A 19,410-nucleotide genomic window follows, 5' to 3' on the forward strand; every position below is an offset into this window, starting at 1 on the left:
AAAAAAAGAGATAGATAGATAGATAGATAGATAGATAGATAGAGAAAGAGGGAGAGAGAGAGATAAGAAAGAAATTCGTGTGCAAAGAGAAACGATAATCGGAAACTTTGGAATTATTGCGATCGTCGATATTCATTTCTTTGATCTACGTTTATGCGTGGCCATTCGTGTGTAGGAAAGGTAAAAAAGAAAATGGAGTTTAAATGTTCGATTGCTTGGCGCCATATCCTTTTACGAAATTTACCAATACTTTTTCTCTTTGCTTCCTATCTTTCTTTTTTATCTTTCTTTTTGGATCTTACACGAGACGATCGTGACTTGGAATATAAATATGCAACTGTAACGATCTATAATTAAAATCGTTTTCGTTATTTCTTTTGACGGATTTATTTTCACGTTCTCTCGAAAAGGAACAAGAGAAAGAAAAAGAAGACAAGTAAATCAACGTGCGTGATAATTCTTTTATTTTTATCTTTTTTTATTTTTATTCTTATTTTTATTTTTATTTTCTATTTTTATTTATTTACTTTTCTTTCTTATTTGTTACATACTCCTTCCATTTGTTACAGGATGAAGTTTAGTGTCAGGATACCTGGGCGCCATCTTGCGATCGAATTTCTAATTCAAGATCCAATGAAGAGTCGATAAAAAGATATGTGTGATGTGTGTGTGCGTATGTCTCTGTATGCATATATATATATATATATATATATATATATATATATACACATTGTATTTGTGATCGTTGCTATTTTACATCGTATTGTTCACTCAGTGAAAAAGAATATTTTTAATCCTTAGGAATTTAAACCTTCCTATATATATACATATATATATATATATATTCGTGTCAATATTGAAAATAAACAACTTGACTCGTGACTCTTCTTCGATTGGTTTATTCTAAGATATAGCCACCAAACTTTTTTCAGTTGTTTCTATCTCGTGAAACTCTAATTCCGTTCTGGTGCCAAAAGAATACGAATTATTTTGACGTATACGAGAACGTATGAAAGAGTGAGATGATGTTTCAAGGAGACAAAGAAAAAAAAAAAAAAAGAAAAGAAAAATCTTTCGATCGATCATTTCGAATTGATCGTCGTTAACATCATATTTCACGCCGAGCAAAATGAGGAAATGTCTATGATCGAATAATTCGATAAGAAAGATTTTTCAAATGACAAACCTTGACATTAAAATCTTTCGTGACGATATATATTCTATCATTTTGATGAAAGCATGACATATACGGAAAATTTTATCTATCTGAAACTGATGACTACGATGATATAAAGTTAAATATATGTATATATAAATATATATAACGATAAGAATGAATTAGAAAAAGTTATTTCGCAAATGAACTATCGAATACATAGGACTCGTGTAAGAAACGTGATACGCACAAATTGATCGCATTGTCGTCGGCAGAGTTCTTCATGTCGCGATCATCTCATGCCGATAAGCGTAAATGAATTACTCGTGAATTACTTGCATGCGAACGTCGACTCTTTTGTTTTTATTTTCTTTTTTTTTTCTTTCTCTTTCACTTCTCTCACTCACTCTTTTTCTCTTTCTTTCTTTCTTTCTTTCTTTCTCTCTCTTTCTTTCTCTCTCTCTCTTTCTCTGTATCGCAGCGTTGGACATTTACACGAGACTCGTTCGTTCGATATCGTACGTTTCTATCGGAGGGTCCTATTTTTATCGTCTACATAATATATTCGTTTCATTGTTATAGCTAAGGTTGGAAATAATGAAAAGATTTAAATAAATAGGATTATAAATAAGTAATTAAATAAGTATGTATATTTTTGTTCAATATTTATTACACGACTATTAAGATAGGAGTATCTTTATCGTAATATTAATAAATTATATAAGATTAAATATATAATGAATTATATAAGATTAAAATTAATATATAGGTGGATATATATATACATATATATATTATATAAATGTGTCTATAAAGACTTGAACAAGTAGCAATATAAATATATATATATATATATACACACACACACACACACACATCTTATATTATTATCATATAATTAGCAATGTACCTATATAATTATTAATATAATATATATTAACACATATATACTTATATTACATATCACACACAGATATACTTAACTATTCAATACACAACATACAGTAGTAAATATACAATAGGAATATCAAAAATATATTCCTATCGTACTTCAATTTTGTCTACGCGTCTTCACTTTGTACATATATAATATAATCTATTTTAAGAGAATCGATAAAGCTAAGAAATATCGAGATCGAATCAAATGTGATTAACATATACAGATAGGTTGGTCGTGTCTAACGTCAATGGCAACGTTAATCCAATGATCCATCCATTCGATTCAGCATAGATGATCGAAAATGGTCATACTTCTCCCTCTCTCTCTCTCTCTCTCTCTCTCTCTATCTCTCTATCCCTCTCTCTCTGTACTTGGCAGGTCGTTGTTCGACCCTCACGAGCTTAAAGATGAACAGCTAGTGTGCTGTTTCGCAAGGCAAACATGCTGACCTTCTACGATTTCTGCTTCCATCGCGAACATAAACGTCTCTCGTTCCTTTGAAAACGACACGACAAGACACTACACTATTATACTATACTATACTATACTATACTATACTATACTATACTATACTATACTATACTATACTATACTATACTATACTATACTACACACACATACACTACATTACACCACACCACACCATACCATACCACATCACACTATACTATACTATACTATACTATACTATACTACGGTATAATACACTACACTACATAACATTACACGATAACACGACACGATTACACGAACTCATTGGTCAATCACGTGGTAGATACATGTATATGTGTGTGTACGTATCTATATATGTATAAGCGAATGAAAACGTATTTGAGATTCACGCGTGTCCCGTCAAATACGCTCAGTTGTATGCACGCGCGACTGTTTACCCTATCAATGTAACTTTGACTGCGTTAACAGCAACAGTGTGAGAAAGATAAAGAGAGTATATATATATATATATATATATATTCATATATATATAATATATATATATATACACATACACATGTAATATTTATATATACACAGGTTATACACACATCGTATAAAAGCCATATCGATTTCTCCCCATTGTCTCCTACGGATATTAGCACGCCTATCGAACGCATCTATGTACGTTCGTTCGACTAGCTACACAAAGTTACAAGTAGAAAAAAAGTTTTTTTTTTCTTTTTTTTTTTTTTATAATACGACGGTAGAAAAAGTGAAAAAATAAATAAAAGATCAAAAAAAAAAAAAATAAAAGAAAATAATAGAAACAAAAATTCTATAGCAATATTATAGCACTGTCTCTATCCTTATCTCTTTTTCTATCTCTATCTTTATCTCTCTCCCTCTTTATATCTCTTATTCCGTGCTTTACATACAACCCGAGTAAACTACCCCCGTCGAGTCAGTTTTACGATGCTTTTCGCACGCACGACTTTTATCCCCTTTCTCTCTCTCTCTCTCTCTCTCTCTTTTTCTCTACCTCTCTCTTTCTTTTTCACTCTTATATCCTATATCTATACTTATACCTATACCTTTGATATGAAGCTGGTGTTTCTGTGTTTTTATTAACGCTTTATAGACCAACGTCGACGACGTCTCATCCGTGCAAATAAAAATTCCTATAATCCGTGACGCCGGACTTCCTCTATTTCGAAGTTATATGCGACGATCCTCTCTCCCCCAACTCTCTCTCTCTCTCTCTCTCTCTCTTTCTCTTTCTCTCTCTGTCTCTCTCTTTCTATCTGTGTCGGTCTCTCCCTATCTCTCTCTTTCTTTTTTTTTTACCGTCTTTATGTCCGTTTCTCACTCTACCCAAACTCGACTCCGACAATTAAAATATTCATATTGTTCGTTTTAATCCGTCGGTAGACAACGACGAAAACGTCGACTTTTTGCCGCTTTTCGTTTTGGCAAATATCGTTAAAGAGAAAGAGTAAAAGAGAGAGAGAGAGATGCCAGAGGAGAAGAACAATTCTGAATCTCGCAGCGAGGGATTAAATCGTAACGACAAATTCGTTGTTTTATCTTATTTCCGTTCTCTTCGTTCTTGATTGCCCCTTGTTATATATATATATATATATATATATATATATATATGTTTTATATATATATATATGCCGCTTAATCGCCGTCGATTTACCTCTTTACATGATGACTTGTATTCCATTGTCATCTACTCATACATATATTCATACATGCATATATGTGTGTATATATGTGTGTATGTGTACTGTGTATTATATATAATATATAATTTAATATATAATAAAATAGAAATAAATGTATTACATTATATATAATATATAATTTACGTACATACGTGCATGCATATGAGCGTTTATTAATATTATTATTATTAATAAAATTTTAAAAATTATATACATATATATATATATATATACACACAAAAGATAGGGAGATATTAGTTCATTATATCATTTTTTACAAATCACGACATCCGCGTACAATTTGTATAATATTACGATAAAGGCAAAAGTCAACGACCAATCAACGTCGATCTCTCGATCGAGGGGTTACGAGGACGTCGTTTATTGGCCAAAATCTACTATAATGTAAACCCTCGAAAGAATTCGACTCTACTCGAATAAATAAATATATAAACTCGCTACTTCTCATTCTTCCTATAACGAAGCTTATTTTCATTCTTTTCTTTCTTTTCCATTTATCTGAAAATATTTATAAAATATAAAGTTATACATATACATACATACATACATACGTACACACACACACATACATACACACACATATATACATATACATAGAAGATAACTTTTCATGATAATTTTTCAATCGCGAAAAATCGTCGAACGTCGTCGAAGCTTGGTTGTATCGTCGTCGTTCTCATCGTCATTGTCGTCGTTGTTGTCGTCGTCGCCGTCGTCGCCGTCGTCGTTGTTAAGAAAGACGCATGCGCGTGTATACATATATACCATTGGTTCTCATAGTACGTATATCGTCTCGTAATCGTTATCTTTCCCAGGAAAGACAAGTGCAGAAGGAGAAGCTTAGGAAAATCCAGAAAAACGTGTTAAATACATTCGACGGCGACTCCCCGTTGGCTGTCGCCGCTAAGCCGGTAGAAGCCAAACAAAAACATGGACGAAAGGCAGAGACCGTCATTTCTCATCGAGACGTCCTGCAGGTAACACACGTAGAGTTGCACGAGGTTACAAAAGTCGCTACCAGCGCTTATTGTTAGTCGGCATACGATCGATCGATTTTTCCTTATTTCATACGACCTTTTATATTATTTCATTTCGTTTCGTTTCATTTCATTCCTTGTATATTTTCGTATCTTTATTTTATTTTATTTCGTTTTATTTTATTTCCTTCTTTTTTCTATTGTTTTGTTTTGTTTTGTTTTTTTCCTTTTTTGTTACGCTCGACCAGCAACCCCTGCTGTATAAATTTTCTCTAACCCTCTATTCCCCTTCTTTCTCTTTCTCTGTTCTTTTTATTTTTCTGTTTTTATCTCTCTCTTTCTCTCTCTATCTATCTCTCTCTTTCTTTCTTTCTTTCTCTCTGTCTCTTGCATCGCCAGCTAGCAACGATCAAACACGTTGGAAACGATCGTGGTAACGAGAAAGTTGATTGGTCAGTGAGTAAAGTTCGACAATTGCTGTCTCTTCTTCCTCTTTTTTTTTTTTGTTATTATTATTATTATTATTATTATCATCATTATTATTTTCTTCTTTGTTTTTTATACCGCCGTACGTGTACGATTTTAATTGCGTATATTGTCAATAACGAGATGCTCGTTTATATTGCAGTTTCGAATAATCTCGTAGAAATTTGAATACACGTTTCGTCGAAATGTTGTAAATATGATTTGAAGACAGGAAATGGTATTTCGAATGGTGTGTATAATGGAGAGATCGTACGAAAGATATCATCCAATCACCATCGATGTGTCGTTCTACATAGATTTTATAGGTTAATGTGATATATTTCCTTTCTCTCTTGTACTCTCTCTCTCTCTCTCTCTCTCTTTCTCTTTCTCTCTCTCTCTCTCTCTCTCTGATTTTATGGAATTTCATAAACATTTGATTCGATTAAAACGGGTCGATAAATATAATTGAATGAATTGGATATTTTTAGGAAAGTATTGGAAGATTAGGTTAGGTTAACGAGATACTAGAAAGGCGGGATTTCAAACATCCGTCGATAAAAGCGGAATTCTGAGAGAGAGAAAGGGTCATATTCGTTTGAGGGGAAAAAATCCGAACACAAACGAAACCATGATTCTTTTATTTTTATTTTTAATTAACAAAGCTTGATATTGGTTTGCATACTGCGTATGTGTGTACGTGTACGTGTACGTGTACGTGTACGTGTGTGTGTGTGTATGCAAAAGATGGAGCAGCTGCATATGGCGGAATATTACAATGGTTTTTTTTTCGAAGCTACATATCTCGAAGGCATGAATCTTTTTTAACACCCGCATCTCTATTTGTCTATAACAATATACAAAGTTTCCAAATTATTTAAAAAATCAATTACTCTTTTTTCGAGACTTCTTTTTATAAATCTTTTTGTAATTGTTTTCTTTTCTAATCGTAAAACTACAAGCCTATTAACTTTTGATCGGATTTGTAATAACCATAATATCTTGTTTCAATTTGAAAGGTACATACTTATGTATATCACAAAGCATGCATCTTTTTAACGCCTGATTCTATATCTTATGTTACAATATACAGGGTGGCTCTATAGTTTTTAAATTATTCTAAAAATCAATTACTCTTTTCCCGAGATTTTTGTACAGATTAAATTTATTTATTTTTTTTTCTTTTTTTTTACTATATTCTATACGATACTAATAACTTTTCATTTTGATTCGGATAGAAACTTTTGATATATCTTGTAATTGTTAATATCCTTTCTTTTAATTTCGATACTACGTAAATAATACGTATATCTCGTAGGTATCTTTTTAATACCTTATTTACACACGTGTTCAACACCTTATTGTCTATTACGATAGAATTGATAATATCCTTTTTCAACTTCTTAATTGGTGATACATATACATTTGAAAGTGTCCGTTTACAACGACTCAGTAAAGATCATATGTCACGCATACTTTAAAACGAAAACGTGATGTAACAGTTAGAATAGAGCGAGAATATTCCATTTAGGAATAATTATCATTATAAATGCTCTCCTTTTCAAAAGCGACGATCAAATAAGACGACAAAAATTCCTGTCTCTTTAAGTTATACAAGGCAAAAATTATATTTTCATTTTTTATATATCAATTATTTATTCGTTACAAAATTAACGATGCATATATTATTTTCATTTGACGATTTATAGAAATCAATTACAATGATACAATCAATACATAAATTCTTTCGTTTTAGATTTTTATTGAAAAAAAAAAAAAAAAAAAAAAAAAAAAAAAATCTTTTCACATTTTATAATAAATACAATGGTTTATATCCGAACGAATAATTGCGTTTATATTAAAACAATTGCAACAAAAATAAATAATCATCCATATAATTAATATAACGAATTAATTTTTGATAGTAAACATAATGTATATATTAGAACAGGTAAAACTATTGCAAATCAAGATAAATAATACAGATGGTTGATATAAACAATATGAATTAATTTTCATTTAAATTCAAAAATAATATTTATATTGGAACAAATAATGTTTTGTATATATATATATATATTTTTTTATATATATATTTTTAAATCGAATAAAACGATCGATGGCCGATTAAATTTACTTGATTGTTTTGAAACTACAATTTCGAACTAGGTCAGACTAAATCTCAATTGTTAATGAATTTGAACAATCGATTTTTTTTTATTTTTATTTATTTATTTATTTTTTTTTTTAATTTTATAGACACGACACTTTCTGAACGAACGAACGAACGAACGAACGAACAAATGCATTCATTTGAACCACCTATACTCTCCCCACTTTCGTTTCTTTTGCGCAGTTATTTCTCTTCTAAAAGAAGAAATCGCTTTTTTATATCGATACTCGTGAGTATCGATATTATTACGAGTTCTGTCGCGATCGTTGTAGGTATGCAAGACGATGTTCTATTTCTAAACAAGAACAATGGCCCAACATTGTGTAGTTATATACTATCAATATTTGAGACAACAAGTTTGGAATATTCAGGAAGGGCCTATTCGTTCTACTAGAAATCGATGATTCCGATACTTGACCGATATTTAGAAAAAGAATTATCGATAGTTGCGAAATGCGAATTGCTCCAAACATTCTGCATGCATATGTGTATCTCTTTGTGTACATATGCGTTCTGTACATATACGCATGTATATCTGTATGTGTGTATGTGATGTCGATATTATCATCTCTATATTTGTATTACTCGTAATCGATCAGAACAATAGCTTAATATCCTCGATATTCGAGATATTAATTATATCGACGATTATACGAAATCGTACGTGCTATATATTATCCCGAATTAATCTCTACATGCTGGTACATATATAACTCTCGGGCACATTAATTACGTAGTTAAAATAAAATTAAATAGTATATATATATATATATATATATATATATATATATACACACACACACAAATTTAATGATGATGACGACGACGATGATAATGATAATAATAAAAATAATAATAATAATTATTATTATTATTATAAATAAATCGATTGAAACAATTTCAATTCTCGATCATTACGTATATTCTATACGACGAATCCTTGCGAAATATAAGATAACATAAAACGTACTTTCTCGTGACTTCTCATATAATATCCCAAATATTTGCGATAATGAACGGTGCGAGAATCTTGGTTAAGTTCGTTGTTGATTGGTTAGATTTTGTCGAACATTCGAGAAGATCAAATATCGACGAATATCGAGGTTATGTAATAATACTACTGTATATGTATGTTGTATCGTGAGAAAGAGTGAAAAAGAGAGAGAGAGAGAGAGAGAGAGAGAGAGAGAAGAGAGTTAGTGTGAGAAAGAGAAAGAGAGAGGAGTGAGATGTGTGTGTGAGAGAGAGAGAGAAATATAGTAAGACGCAACCCCGAGGGAAAAAAAGAAATACAATAAGAAATACATTTAATATATATATATATAGAGAGAGAGAGAGAGGGGGGGGGGGTATAAGTACGTCGAAGGAAAGCATGCGGTAGAGAGGAAGAGAGAGGACGGGTCAGTTCATGTACGACACCAGGTTTCGCTACGATCGTTCGGTGTTCTCTCATTGCCGGTCGTCAGTAATAAACTTGATTTTAAAGCAGAACTAGTTTAACGTTGAACGTGTTCACATTATTTTCAATTAAATCGACGGGGATAATTATTTGTGTAAATTCTGGAATAGATCGAGCCGACGACAAACCAATATATATATATATATATTCTACCCTTTGGTGTTTCACATGGTATGTATATACGTAATTACATAAAGGAAGAAAAATAGAAAAGGAGAAAAAAGAACAAAAGATATATTTATATTAAATATATAAATTTATGTAATATATATTATAGAATATAAATATATTAATATACGAAATGTTTATTATATGAACTATACAAATATATAAAATTTATTATTATATTACATAAATTATGTATATTTATTATGTTATATATGTGTATATATATATGGAGAAAGAGATGAAGAGAGAGAGAGAGAGAGAGAGAGAGAGAGAGAGAGAGAGAGAGAGAGAGAGAGAGAAACAATAAAAGATGATAGTTTCCATACGCTTAGACAACGATTGAACTTGAACCATGCTTTTCATTTTGTTCATGCGTCATTGTCATTGTCATTGACCATGATCATTTGTACTACGTGAATCACACGATTTTTACACTGACATAACCTTTAACTATTTTTTTATCTTATTTTGTTTCTTTCTTTTTTGGATATCGTCTTCTCGTTAAGTCCTCTTATAACTTAACTTTTTTTTTGCTTTTGTTAATTCTCTTTCTCTCTCGTCCAACGATTTATTTATTTATTTATTTGTGTATTTATTTTATCTCGTACGCGTGTTCGAAAATATTCTTTTTTGTCGTTCTCTCTCTCTCTCTCTCTCTCTCTCTCTCTCTCTCTCTCTCTCTCTCTCTCTCTCTCTCTCTCTCTCTCTCTCTCTCTCTCTCTCTCTCTCTCTCTCTCTCTCTCTCTCTCTGTCTCTCTATATGTATGTATGTATATATATATTTTTTGTTTCTTAATTTTTTTTTTTTAAATTTTCCATGGTTTTATCGTATACGTGCGAACTTTGTTCGCGCTACGAAGATAATTCATTCAGAGGGTGTCGATTATTGGGTATTACGTAATGATAATGGAAGAGACTATTCGCGAATGCTTTTAACCCGATAGAAAATCACTCTGTACGCGTCCGATGTGTTTACTTAATTAAGTGAAACTTCGATCGACCGATAAAACATTTGATCTCGATTAGAATTGAGAACGCGGTACTTTGTGCGTTTCATCCTACCCCTATACTATATGTATATAATATAATATAATGTAATATAATATAATTTAATTTAATATAATATAATATATCGTATAATATAATTTATGCATACACATGTACACACACGAATATATATGAACATCGATTACGACGATCGTCTACTTTTCGTATTTTATTCGTTAATTGAACGAACGTCCTTCGCGGGAAATTGTTTTCGAACGTATGTAGGTTGTGCTGCGTAATCAAAAATGGCCGAGTCGTTAAAAATACATACATGCAATACTGATCCATTTTCCCTCTCTTCCTCTCTCTCTCTCTCTCTCTCTCTCTCTCCTTCCCTCCCTCTCTTCCTCTCTCTCTCTCTCTCTCTCTATGTCTGCCTATGTGTGTGTATGTGTTTATTTGTCTCTCCTTCTCCCTCTCTCTTTCTATGACAGTAACACGATTGTCTTCGCCAAGAACGTATGAGTAAAAAAATAAACGAATTTAACGATTTGAATTCGATATATATATATGTGTGTGTGTGTGTGTGTGTGTGTTACGAAAATTATAATCAATTCTTTCTTAATTAACTTCAGTCTCTATTCTTAATTTTTAATCTGTATTTCGTTTTTCATTATTACTATCTCGGAACAATCTGTATAGGATTCAACAGACAATAAAAAAAAGTTTAACGGTATGATTGTTTGAACATAACTACGATACTGAAATTACTTGCTTGAGAAATTTAAAGTCTGTTTTTTTTTTCTTTTTTTTATTCACGTTTCATTGCAACATTGAAGAATATTGTATGGTTTGCGCGCGCGTGTGTATTGTGTATGTTTATTAATTCTACGATGAAATAAGTTGACTTCACATTTATATATATATATTAAAAAAAAAAAAAGATGAGGTTATCGAACGAGGATGTACGACTATTTCCGATTTAATCCGACTTCCGTGTTTAAAAATGGCGCGTTAGTAGAAGTGAAAAATCCAATTTGTTAGGCTTAACGAAAAAGATGATTATCGTTAAGTTTCTTATCATAATTTACACTGGATTTATTTCTAATTTTTTCTTTCTTTTTTTCTCCTAAAGCTTTTTCTTTTTTTTCTCCTAAGTTTTCTCTCGTAGCTTATCAGTGGAAACACGTATACTTTGTTGTACAGTCATCCTCTTATCCACGGTCGTCAGACACGCTTACATACACGCATAAACATATACTTACATATTTAATGTTGTTCTTCGTAGTAATAATTTTTATTCACGAGTTATGCGTGCATCCGTCCTTTAACTTAGTATAATCATACTCATGAATTCATTGCCATCACGATGTTCAGCATTTTTCGTCCAACTCGAACTCACTTATTCGTAAATTTCTTACACGTATATATATATATATATCTTACACATATATGTACATACATATGTATATATGCAAATATATAAATCTTGCTTGGTGTAAGGCACGCGCGCACGGACGGCGAACGTACGGCACGAACCGCAATGAAAAGCGCGCGTATATTTAAACAGTCCGTGCAAATCGCTGACATGTTTTCTCGTTCAACCGTAATACAGTATATATTATATACTCGGTGAGAAATTTCTAATGGGAATTGCGTCGAAATGATTTGAGGATAGAGAATTATTTTTCATCTGGAAGAATTTAAGTATAATATTTTGGAAGGTTTGATGAATACGAAAAATTTTTTAAGTATTTTTTTCTTTTTTTTTTTTTTTTTATAAATATGTATATATATAACAAATTATTTAAATAATTATAAAACAATTATTTAAATAATTTATTATATATATATGATATATTTACGTAATTAATTAATCAAAAAAACGGATTGAGAATCGTGGAAAGTTCTTTCATTTCCCCATTTTATTTTAATATACAGCGTGATCTTAATATTTATTATGTCACGTTTAATACAAATGTGCATTTCTATACGAATATCGTATATTTATATATCTTTAAAACTGATAGATTTATTTTCTTTTTAACTGGATAAAAAAAAAACTAAAACGTTTCAGCTCAATCCGTACATATAAAATATTCGAAATAAAAATGAAAACTTTAATAGTAGCATTTATTTTCCACTAATTAGAGGATTAAACGAACCAGTTTGTGTATGTAGATTCGTTGATAGGAGAGTTATTACGGTCGAGTGGACACGATTAGACGTATTAGAAAGATTTGTAGTAACATTTCCTGTTACATACACATTACTACTTGTTTTCTATTTGATTTTTAACAAGAAAATAAGATAACGCGAGGGCAACGCCATTTTATTTTTGATCTCGTTCATGATGATATAAATAAGAGAGGGAGAGAATGAATATTCGGTCGGGCAAGTGGTCCTTGAAATTAACTGGTTACTTTAGAAAACGGAGTCGGGAATAACCATTTTTCTTCCCCTTTTTTATACCTTCCTTTTTTTTCTTTTTGACTTTTTCTTTTTTTTTCTGACAATCTTCGAGAGTCGGAGCATGATCATTAAGAGAAGAGACTCGTTCGTACTTTTTTTTTTCTTTTTTTAGGGTCGACGAAGTGTCTCCTGGATTCACGAAAGAAAACGTAACGAGCAATCGCGTTTGTTTCGGGAGTCAAAAGCGGAAGAAAGCTAATTATCCAAAGTAGAGGGACACTTCCTTTTTTTTTTTCTTTCCTACCTCCTATCGTATACACGATAAAGAAAGAAAGAAAGAAAGAAAGAAAGAAAGAAAGAAAGAAAGAAAGAAAGAAGGGGGAAGATAAAATCGGTGAAAATGGGAGGATAGTAGGGGAAGGAGAGAGGGATGACGGTCGGTCGCGAGTAAAGGGAGGATTGCGAGGGTTGACTAAGGTGGAGTCGAGACGTAAATTCGAATGGAAAGCGTCCGCCCCGAAGGTCTCTGAAGTCTCTAGCGAAAGCTGAACTCTGGCGCATAAAGAAAGACGATATTTGGAAAAAGTATGAATGTCTCGGGTGGAGTTTGAATGCAAATGACTGTCAAGCTCCGACGGTTCCCCAAGAGAAGGGAGGACGAGGACGAGGACGAGGACGAGGACGAGGACGAAGACGACGACGACGACGACGAGGACGACGAGGACGACGAGTAGTGCTAGGGATCTTTCCTATGAAATGAGATTTGAAGAGAAAGAGAGAAGGAAAAGGGATTCGCGGCGCCAAAGGCAAGACGACTGCGAAAAATAGAGAAGGAAGGGATCGAAAACGGAAAATGTACCGCCTTCGAGCTGTTTCTCTCTCTCTCTTTCCTTTTCTTTTTTTGTTCTTTTTTTTTCTTTTTCTTTTCTCTTCCCTCAAGGGAGGACGTCGTCGAGTGAAACGGGCAGAGGCCGAAAGCAAACTCCGCGCGGGTGGAAAAGCTCCAGGAATCAGTCGACCGTGTGGAACGCCTACCGTGTCGTTCTGCCGGAAAGCTCCTACTACTCTCATAGGTTCTTCGTTCGTTGTACAACTACCCCTCTCTTTCTTTCTTTCTTTCTTTCTTTCTCTTTCTTTTTTTTTTCTTTTTCTCTCTGGCTCTTGCCAGAGGCGCCGACGAGTTCTTCCTTTGTCCTCAGCACTCGTCTATTCCAAGGGGATAAAAGAGAGAAACGGCATAACGTTCTGCAATGTAATTTACCGCCAAGACCAAAACTCCGGTTCGCGTGATGATAATCTTTGATAATGGACGCTACTGCTCTGCTTCTGTCTTGTTTGTTTGTTCTTACATATAATTGTCTTTGGTCTTTCATGCTTTCTTCTATCAGTTCGTCGTTAATACGTTCGTATATATGTATGATATATGTATATGTATATGTATGTCCACACACGCACGTTCATTCCGTACGCATGTATATTATTATTTAATCTATTACACATTATTAAAAAACTTGTCATTCTCTTGTTTTCAAATTTAGATATCAATCGGCAAACAGGATGTTAGTACCGTTCCTGCTTTTAACCAGTCTAATTGCATCGACTCTATCTTTTAACGGCGAGTTAACTGAACAAGAATGTCCGGTCGACTGTCACTGTCACTACTTTCGTATCAACTGGGTGACCGATTGCTCGGAAAGCAACCTGACCAGCATCTCATACAACGAACTCAGTCCCAACGTTTATGTACTTGACATGAATGGCAATAATATAAAACACGTTGCACCGTTTCCACATGGTATTAAACTGAGGCGACTTCAAATGGCACATAATCAACTTGACCAACTCAATTACGAATCTTTCGCCGGGCTGACGTATCTCTTGGATGCGGACTTTTCGTTCAACGCCATCACTCACGTCGATTCGGAAGCTTTTAGGTAATATGACAAAACGTTTGTTAACGTGAAACACGACTCAACGTTTAACTCGTTCAATCTTATATCTAATAGGGACAGCGCAGGCTTGATCACGTTGGAACTTCAGAACAACCCGATAGCAACGGTGGAGGGCCCTTTCCTAAATTGTCGCTCGCTTCTCTATTTGGATTTGAATTCATGCGGCATTCATAAACTGAATAACCAATTTTTTCACAACACGACTAACCTGAACAAACTCGATCTATCTCACAATCCTCTACAAAGGATAGAACCCGGCCCGTTCGACCACTTGACCAATCTCGAGTATCTCAAGTTGAACGCCTGCAACTTGACTCACTTGTCGCCCGATACTTTCGCTCATTTGGAAAATTTGCGAGAACTCGAGATGCAGGAGAACGATTTGCGAACGTTAAGTTGGACTAACGTATTAGCTCCGCTCATTCGTTTGGAAAATCTCGACATAAGGAAAACTTCGATTACCAATCTACCGGGCGATGCTTTCGCTAAAAACTTGTACCTTCGACAATTGGTATTGGCCGACAACGAACTCTGGCATTTGGACGTTGGCAATACTCTTGGTCACAATCTCCACAGCTTGCAATCCTTGGACTTGTCCAACTGTAATCTTCAGGATCGCTTGTCCGAAGAGGCTTTCAAAAATGCCAGTAAGCTTCGAGTATTGAATCTGAGCGGCAATCCCATGTTCGCAGCTGACCTCACTGTAATCTTACGGCACTTACCTAAGCTTCACAAACTTTCTCTCAGCCATTGCAACTTACGTAAATTGCCGACCGCTTTCGAGGTTTTCGAAAATCTCGAAGAACTCGATATCTCTAACAATCCACTTTCGGATGCGTTCGTGAGCTTGTTGAATCCATTAAGCTCCTTGGAATATTTAGACATGTCTTATTGCAACCTCGGTCACGTTGCAAACAACACCTTCGCTCAAATGACATCTCTTAAGAAGCTGATATTATCAGGAAACAAGCTTCACACGTTGGAGGAAGGTTTGTTCGCCAACTTGACGAGATTGGAAAGTTTAGAGATGAGTAATTGCGATCTTCGCAACCCGATCGATCTAAAAGTTTTCGGTGATCGCAACGTCACAAACGTGATCGAGTTGAAGCTCAGTGGTAATCCACTTAGCATTTCCAACCAGGGAGCACTCTTGCCTGCGCAACTATCCAATCTCGAAATTCTTGACATAAGCGATTGCGGTGTTTCTCATTTACACCAGAACGTATTCTCCAAAACTAAAAATATCACTCGGTTGAATCTCTCGGGCAATGAAATATCCGGAACGGGAGATTTGACTTGCTTGAAGAAACTAAAATCTTTAGAACATTTAGATCTCAGCAATAATAATCTACGAACCGTCAATCCTAAAGTCTTCAAATCAAATCCGCATCTTTTGTCGGTTAATCTATTAGGGAATCCATTCGTTTGCAATTGCTCGATCGCGGAAATGTGGGACTGGGCTGAAAAAGTAAAGAGCGATCTTCACGTACTAGTTGGTAGTCAGCCTGCCAATTTCGGAACAGGTGCCGAAAAACTTCGAAGGAGTTTAACTTGCACTTACGACGAAAATACCTATCGTACCATCACGGATCAGAATAAATCGAAGGGTCGTAAGGGTGATATCACGCCAAGCCGTACGTGGGCGAAATACATTCGCGAGTCGAATTGTGCTCGTCGTTTATGATATACGATGAAAACTCGGCAACATCCTATATTGAGCTTGTTCTATCAACGAAAACGTAAAATCAGGCTAGAGCTATAAACGTTGTAATAATTTTGGATGTGCCGATTGCATAAAACTCATATAACTGTTTATTTTTATTTTTTATTTTATTTTTTTTTCTTTCTTTCTTTTTTTTTGTTTCTTTTTTTCTTTTTCTTTTTTTTTTTTTGTTGGTTGGTTTGTTTGTTTGTTTGTTTGTTCCTTCTTTTTTCTTTCTCGAAGAGAATTGAACTGCGACGAGCAAACAACGAGGAGACGGATAATCTTTCTCGTACTATCGATCAAAACTTATGTTGAATATTTTCTCAAAGATGAATTATATTTTTCTTTCGGATAACGATTTGAATTCTGTATACTCTATGGAAGATTATATTATCTTACACTTACATCGAACGATAAGTTTCTAATTCATTGTATATTTATACGTACGTATATATATATATACATACATACACACACATAACGTATGTACGTACGTATCATGTATGTATGTATGCATAAGTGTGTCTTATCTTATCACAAAGACTTCGAAACATCAGACGTGTAATTTACAGTAAGAGCATAAATCGAAGTTTACGTTTTTTTTTTTCCTTTTACGAAGAAACGATACAATCTCTTGTTTTTTTCTTTTGCAAACGTACTTCTTGAATCTTTGTTCAATCGACGATATTGTGTAATAATCTCGCAGAAACGAGCCTTTGTTCTCGAGAAAAATCGATCATAATCGTTAACTGCCAAGCGAGAATGTGCGAGTAAACAAAATGAATAAACGAAATCAAAGGAATTAATGGCTATATAATAGGTATGTGAAGTCGATCGTAGGGGAAATAAGAACATTAGATATTATTTATAAGTCTATTAAAAAAAGATATATACTCTATTATTTAATAATTATAGTTGAAAAATTTGTCATTGAATGAATTTATTTCTGATAGATTTTTTTGAATTTTAAATTGTACAAATATTGTGTGTGAGAGGGAGAGGGAGAATGAAAGAGAGATAGAGAGAGACAGAGAGAGAGAGAGAGAGAGAGAGAGAGAGAGAGAGAGAGAGAGAGAGAGAGAGAGAGAGAGGCCATAAGAAACAAAACTTTTGTAAATTTTACATATATATATATTTTCTTGTTCGATCAATCGATTTGTTTGTTTTTATGTGTATATATATATATTATACAATATTATATTATATTATATTATATTATATTATATTATATTATATTATATTATATTATATTATATTATATTATATTATATTATATATATATACATACAGATGTAATTTCCTACATAGTTGTTTTTCTAGGAAAAGAAAAAAAAGAAAAAAAAATATTAAAAAAAAAAAAATTAAGATATTATTTAATCGAAATAATAACTCGCTGGCGCGTCTCTTATTCGAAGAAAAAAGAAAAGAAAAGGGGTCGTTCCCCGTTTTATTTATAAGTGCATATATATTTATTTTCGAGTACCATTAGGAATATTTTATGTTTAGTGGGGTATTTCGCAAACACTTCGGGATATAAACTAAAATTATGTAAAAATAAAAAATGAAAAGAAAAGAAAGGAAAAGGAAGAAGAAAGAGAAAAGAAAAAAAAAAGTATACTATATATATAAATATATAAGAAAACACTTTTCTTGCGTTTTCATACATGTCAATATAAAATGGCGACATCCACGAGAGAAAGCGCATCAGCAACAATCGCCCGTAAAATATAAAGAAAACAAATAAAATAAAAATTATGTACATACGTTTTTCGTTGCGTTTGCGAGTAAACAGGCGGATAAAAAAAAAGATATAAAAGAAAAAAAAAATAAATAAATGAATAGGAAAAAATATTGTAAAAGACTGTGTTGTTTAATAAATGTATCGTTTTTTCTTGCTACAAGGAAAAGAGTATACAATTTCCTCTACCCTCACATTTTCGTGTTAAAAATCATGTTCCCTTCATTAAGTAGAATCTTTTGCAGATATTTTGAACCAGTAGTACATGTATACGAACCGAAATTATTTAAAAACGAAAAAGGAACAAAAAGAAATGAAAGCATGAAAAGGAAAAAAGAAAAAAGAATGGAATACACTTGGAATCGCATCAGCGACCGAGTGTAAAATAAAAGAAAAGATAAAATTAAAAATAAAATGAAATAAACATCGTTTGCATGCGTGTACGTTTTTCGTTGTGTTTGCAAATAAACACGTGGATAAACAAAGGAAAAATAAGAAAAGGAAAATAATGTAAAAGACTGTGCTGTTTAATAAATACATCGTTTTGTCTGCTTGCCAGATAAAAGAGCATGAAATTTCGACAGTTCAAAAACTTCCACATTAAAAGTCACATTTCTTTCGTTAAGTAGAATCTTCAGCAGACATTTCGAGCTGCACACGTATATGAAATTATTTAAAAACGAAAAACAAATCGAAAAAAAAAAGGGTAAAAGTAAAAAGAAAAAAAAGAAAAAAAGAAGTGATGGCATGCACGAGAGATATCGTATCAGCGACCGACTGCAAAATAAAATGAGAAAAAGAAAGAAACAAAAAATAAAACGAAATAAAAATCACGTATATGCGTTTTTCGTTGCGTTTGCGAGCGAACAGGAGGATTAAAAAAAAAAAAGAGAAAAAGGAAAAACAATGTAAAAGACTGCGTCGTTTAATAAATGCATCGTTTTTTTGTTTTCTCTATTTTTTTTTTTTTTTGGTTACTAGAGAAACAGGATATGAAATTTTCGCGTTAAAAATCAAATGTGTTCTCTCGACTATCAAATGATAAATAGATACGTGAGAAAAATATTAGAAGAATCGATTAATCTGGAAATGATG

At 32.9% G+C, this 19,410-nt stretch overlaps 1 protein-coding gene across 4 annotated transcripts; it reads left to right on the forward strand.

The window, feature by feature from the left end:
• The first annotated feature begins 5,067 nt into the window (after window positions 1-5,067).
• Window positions 5,068-18,484, forward strand: LOC127063267 (leucine-rich repeat-containing protein 15-like). Of its 4 annotated transcripts, XM_050992822.1 has the most exons (4): window positions 9,379-9,524; window positions 13,093-13,188; window positions 14,459-14,854; window positions 14,927-18,484. In XM_050992822.1, exons 3-4 carry the CDS (start codon window positions 14,478-14,480, stop codon window positions 16,554-16,556), a joined length of 2,007 nt encoding a protein of 668 aa, XP_050848779.1. In that variant the 5' UTR covers window positions 9,379-9,524; window positions 13,093-13,188; window positions 14,459-14,477; the 3' UTR covers window positions 16,557-18,484. The 4 variants fall into 4 exon arrangements, with proteins under 4 accessions (XP_050848750.1, XP_050848760.1, XP_050848779.1 ...); XM_050992793.1 differs by lacking the exons at window positions 9,379-9,524; window positions 13,093-13,188 and adding an exon at window positions 5,068-5,256; XM_050992803.1 differs by lacking the exon at window positions 13,093-13,188 and having other exon boundaries at window positions 9,287-9,524.
• The last annotated feature ends 926 nt before the right edge of the window (window positions 18,485-19,410 follow it).

Source organism: Vespula vulgaris, chromosome 1 (genome assembly GCF_905475345.1).
Source record: "Vespula vulgaris chromosome 1, iyVesVulg1.1, whole genome shotgun sequence".
Classification (NCBI taxonomy): domain Eukaryota; kingdom Metazoa; phylum Arthropoda; class Insecta; order Hymenoptera; family Vespidae; genus Vespula; species Vespula vulgaris.

Coding starts and splice junctions, on each gene's coding strand:
- LOC127063267 (XM_050992793.1), top strand. CDS start 5,210: ATGGACGAAAGGCAGAGACCGTCATTTCTCATCGAGACGTCCTGCAG. Junction 5,257..14,458: donor CTCATCGAGACGTCCTGCAG/GTAACACACGTA, acceptor TTTCAAATTTAG/ATATCAATCGGCAAACAGGA. Junction 14,855..14,926: donor GTCGATTCGGAAGCTTTTAG/GTAATATGACAA, acceptor TATATCTAATAG/GGACAGCGCAGGCTTGATCA.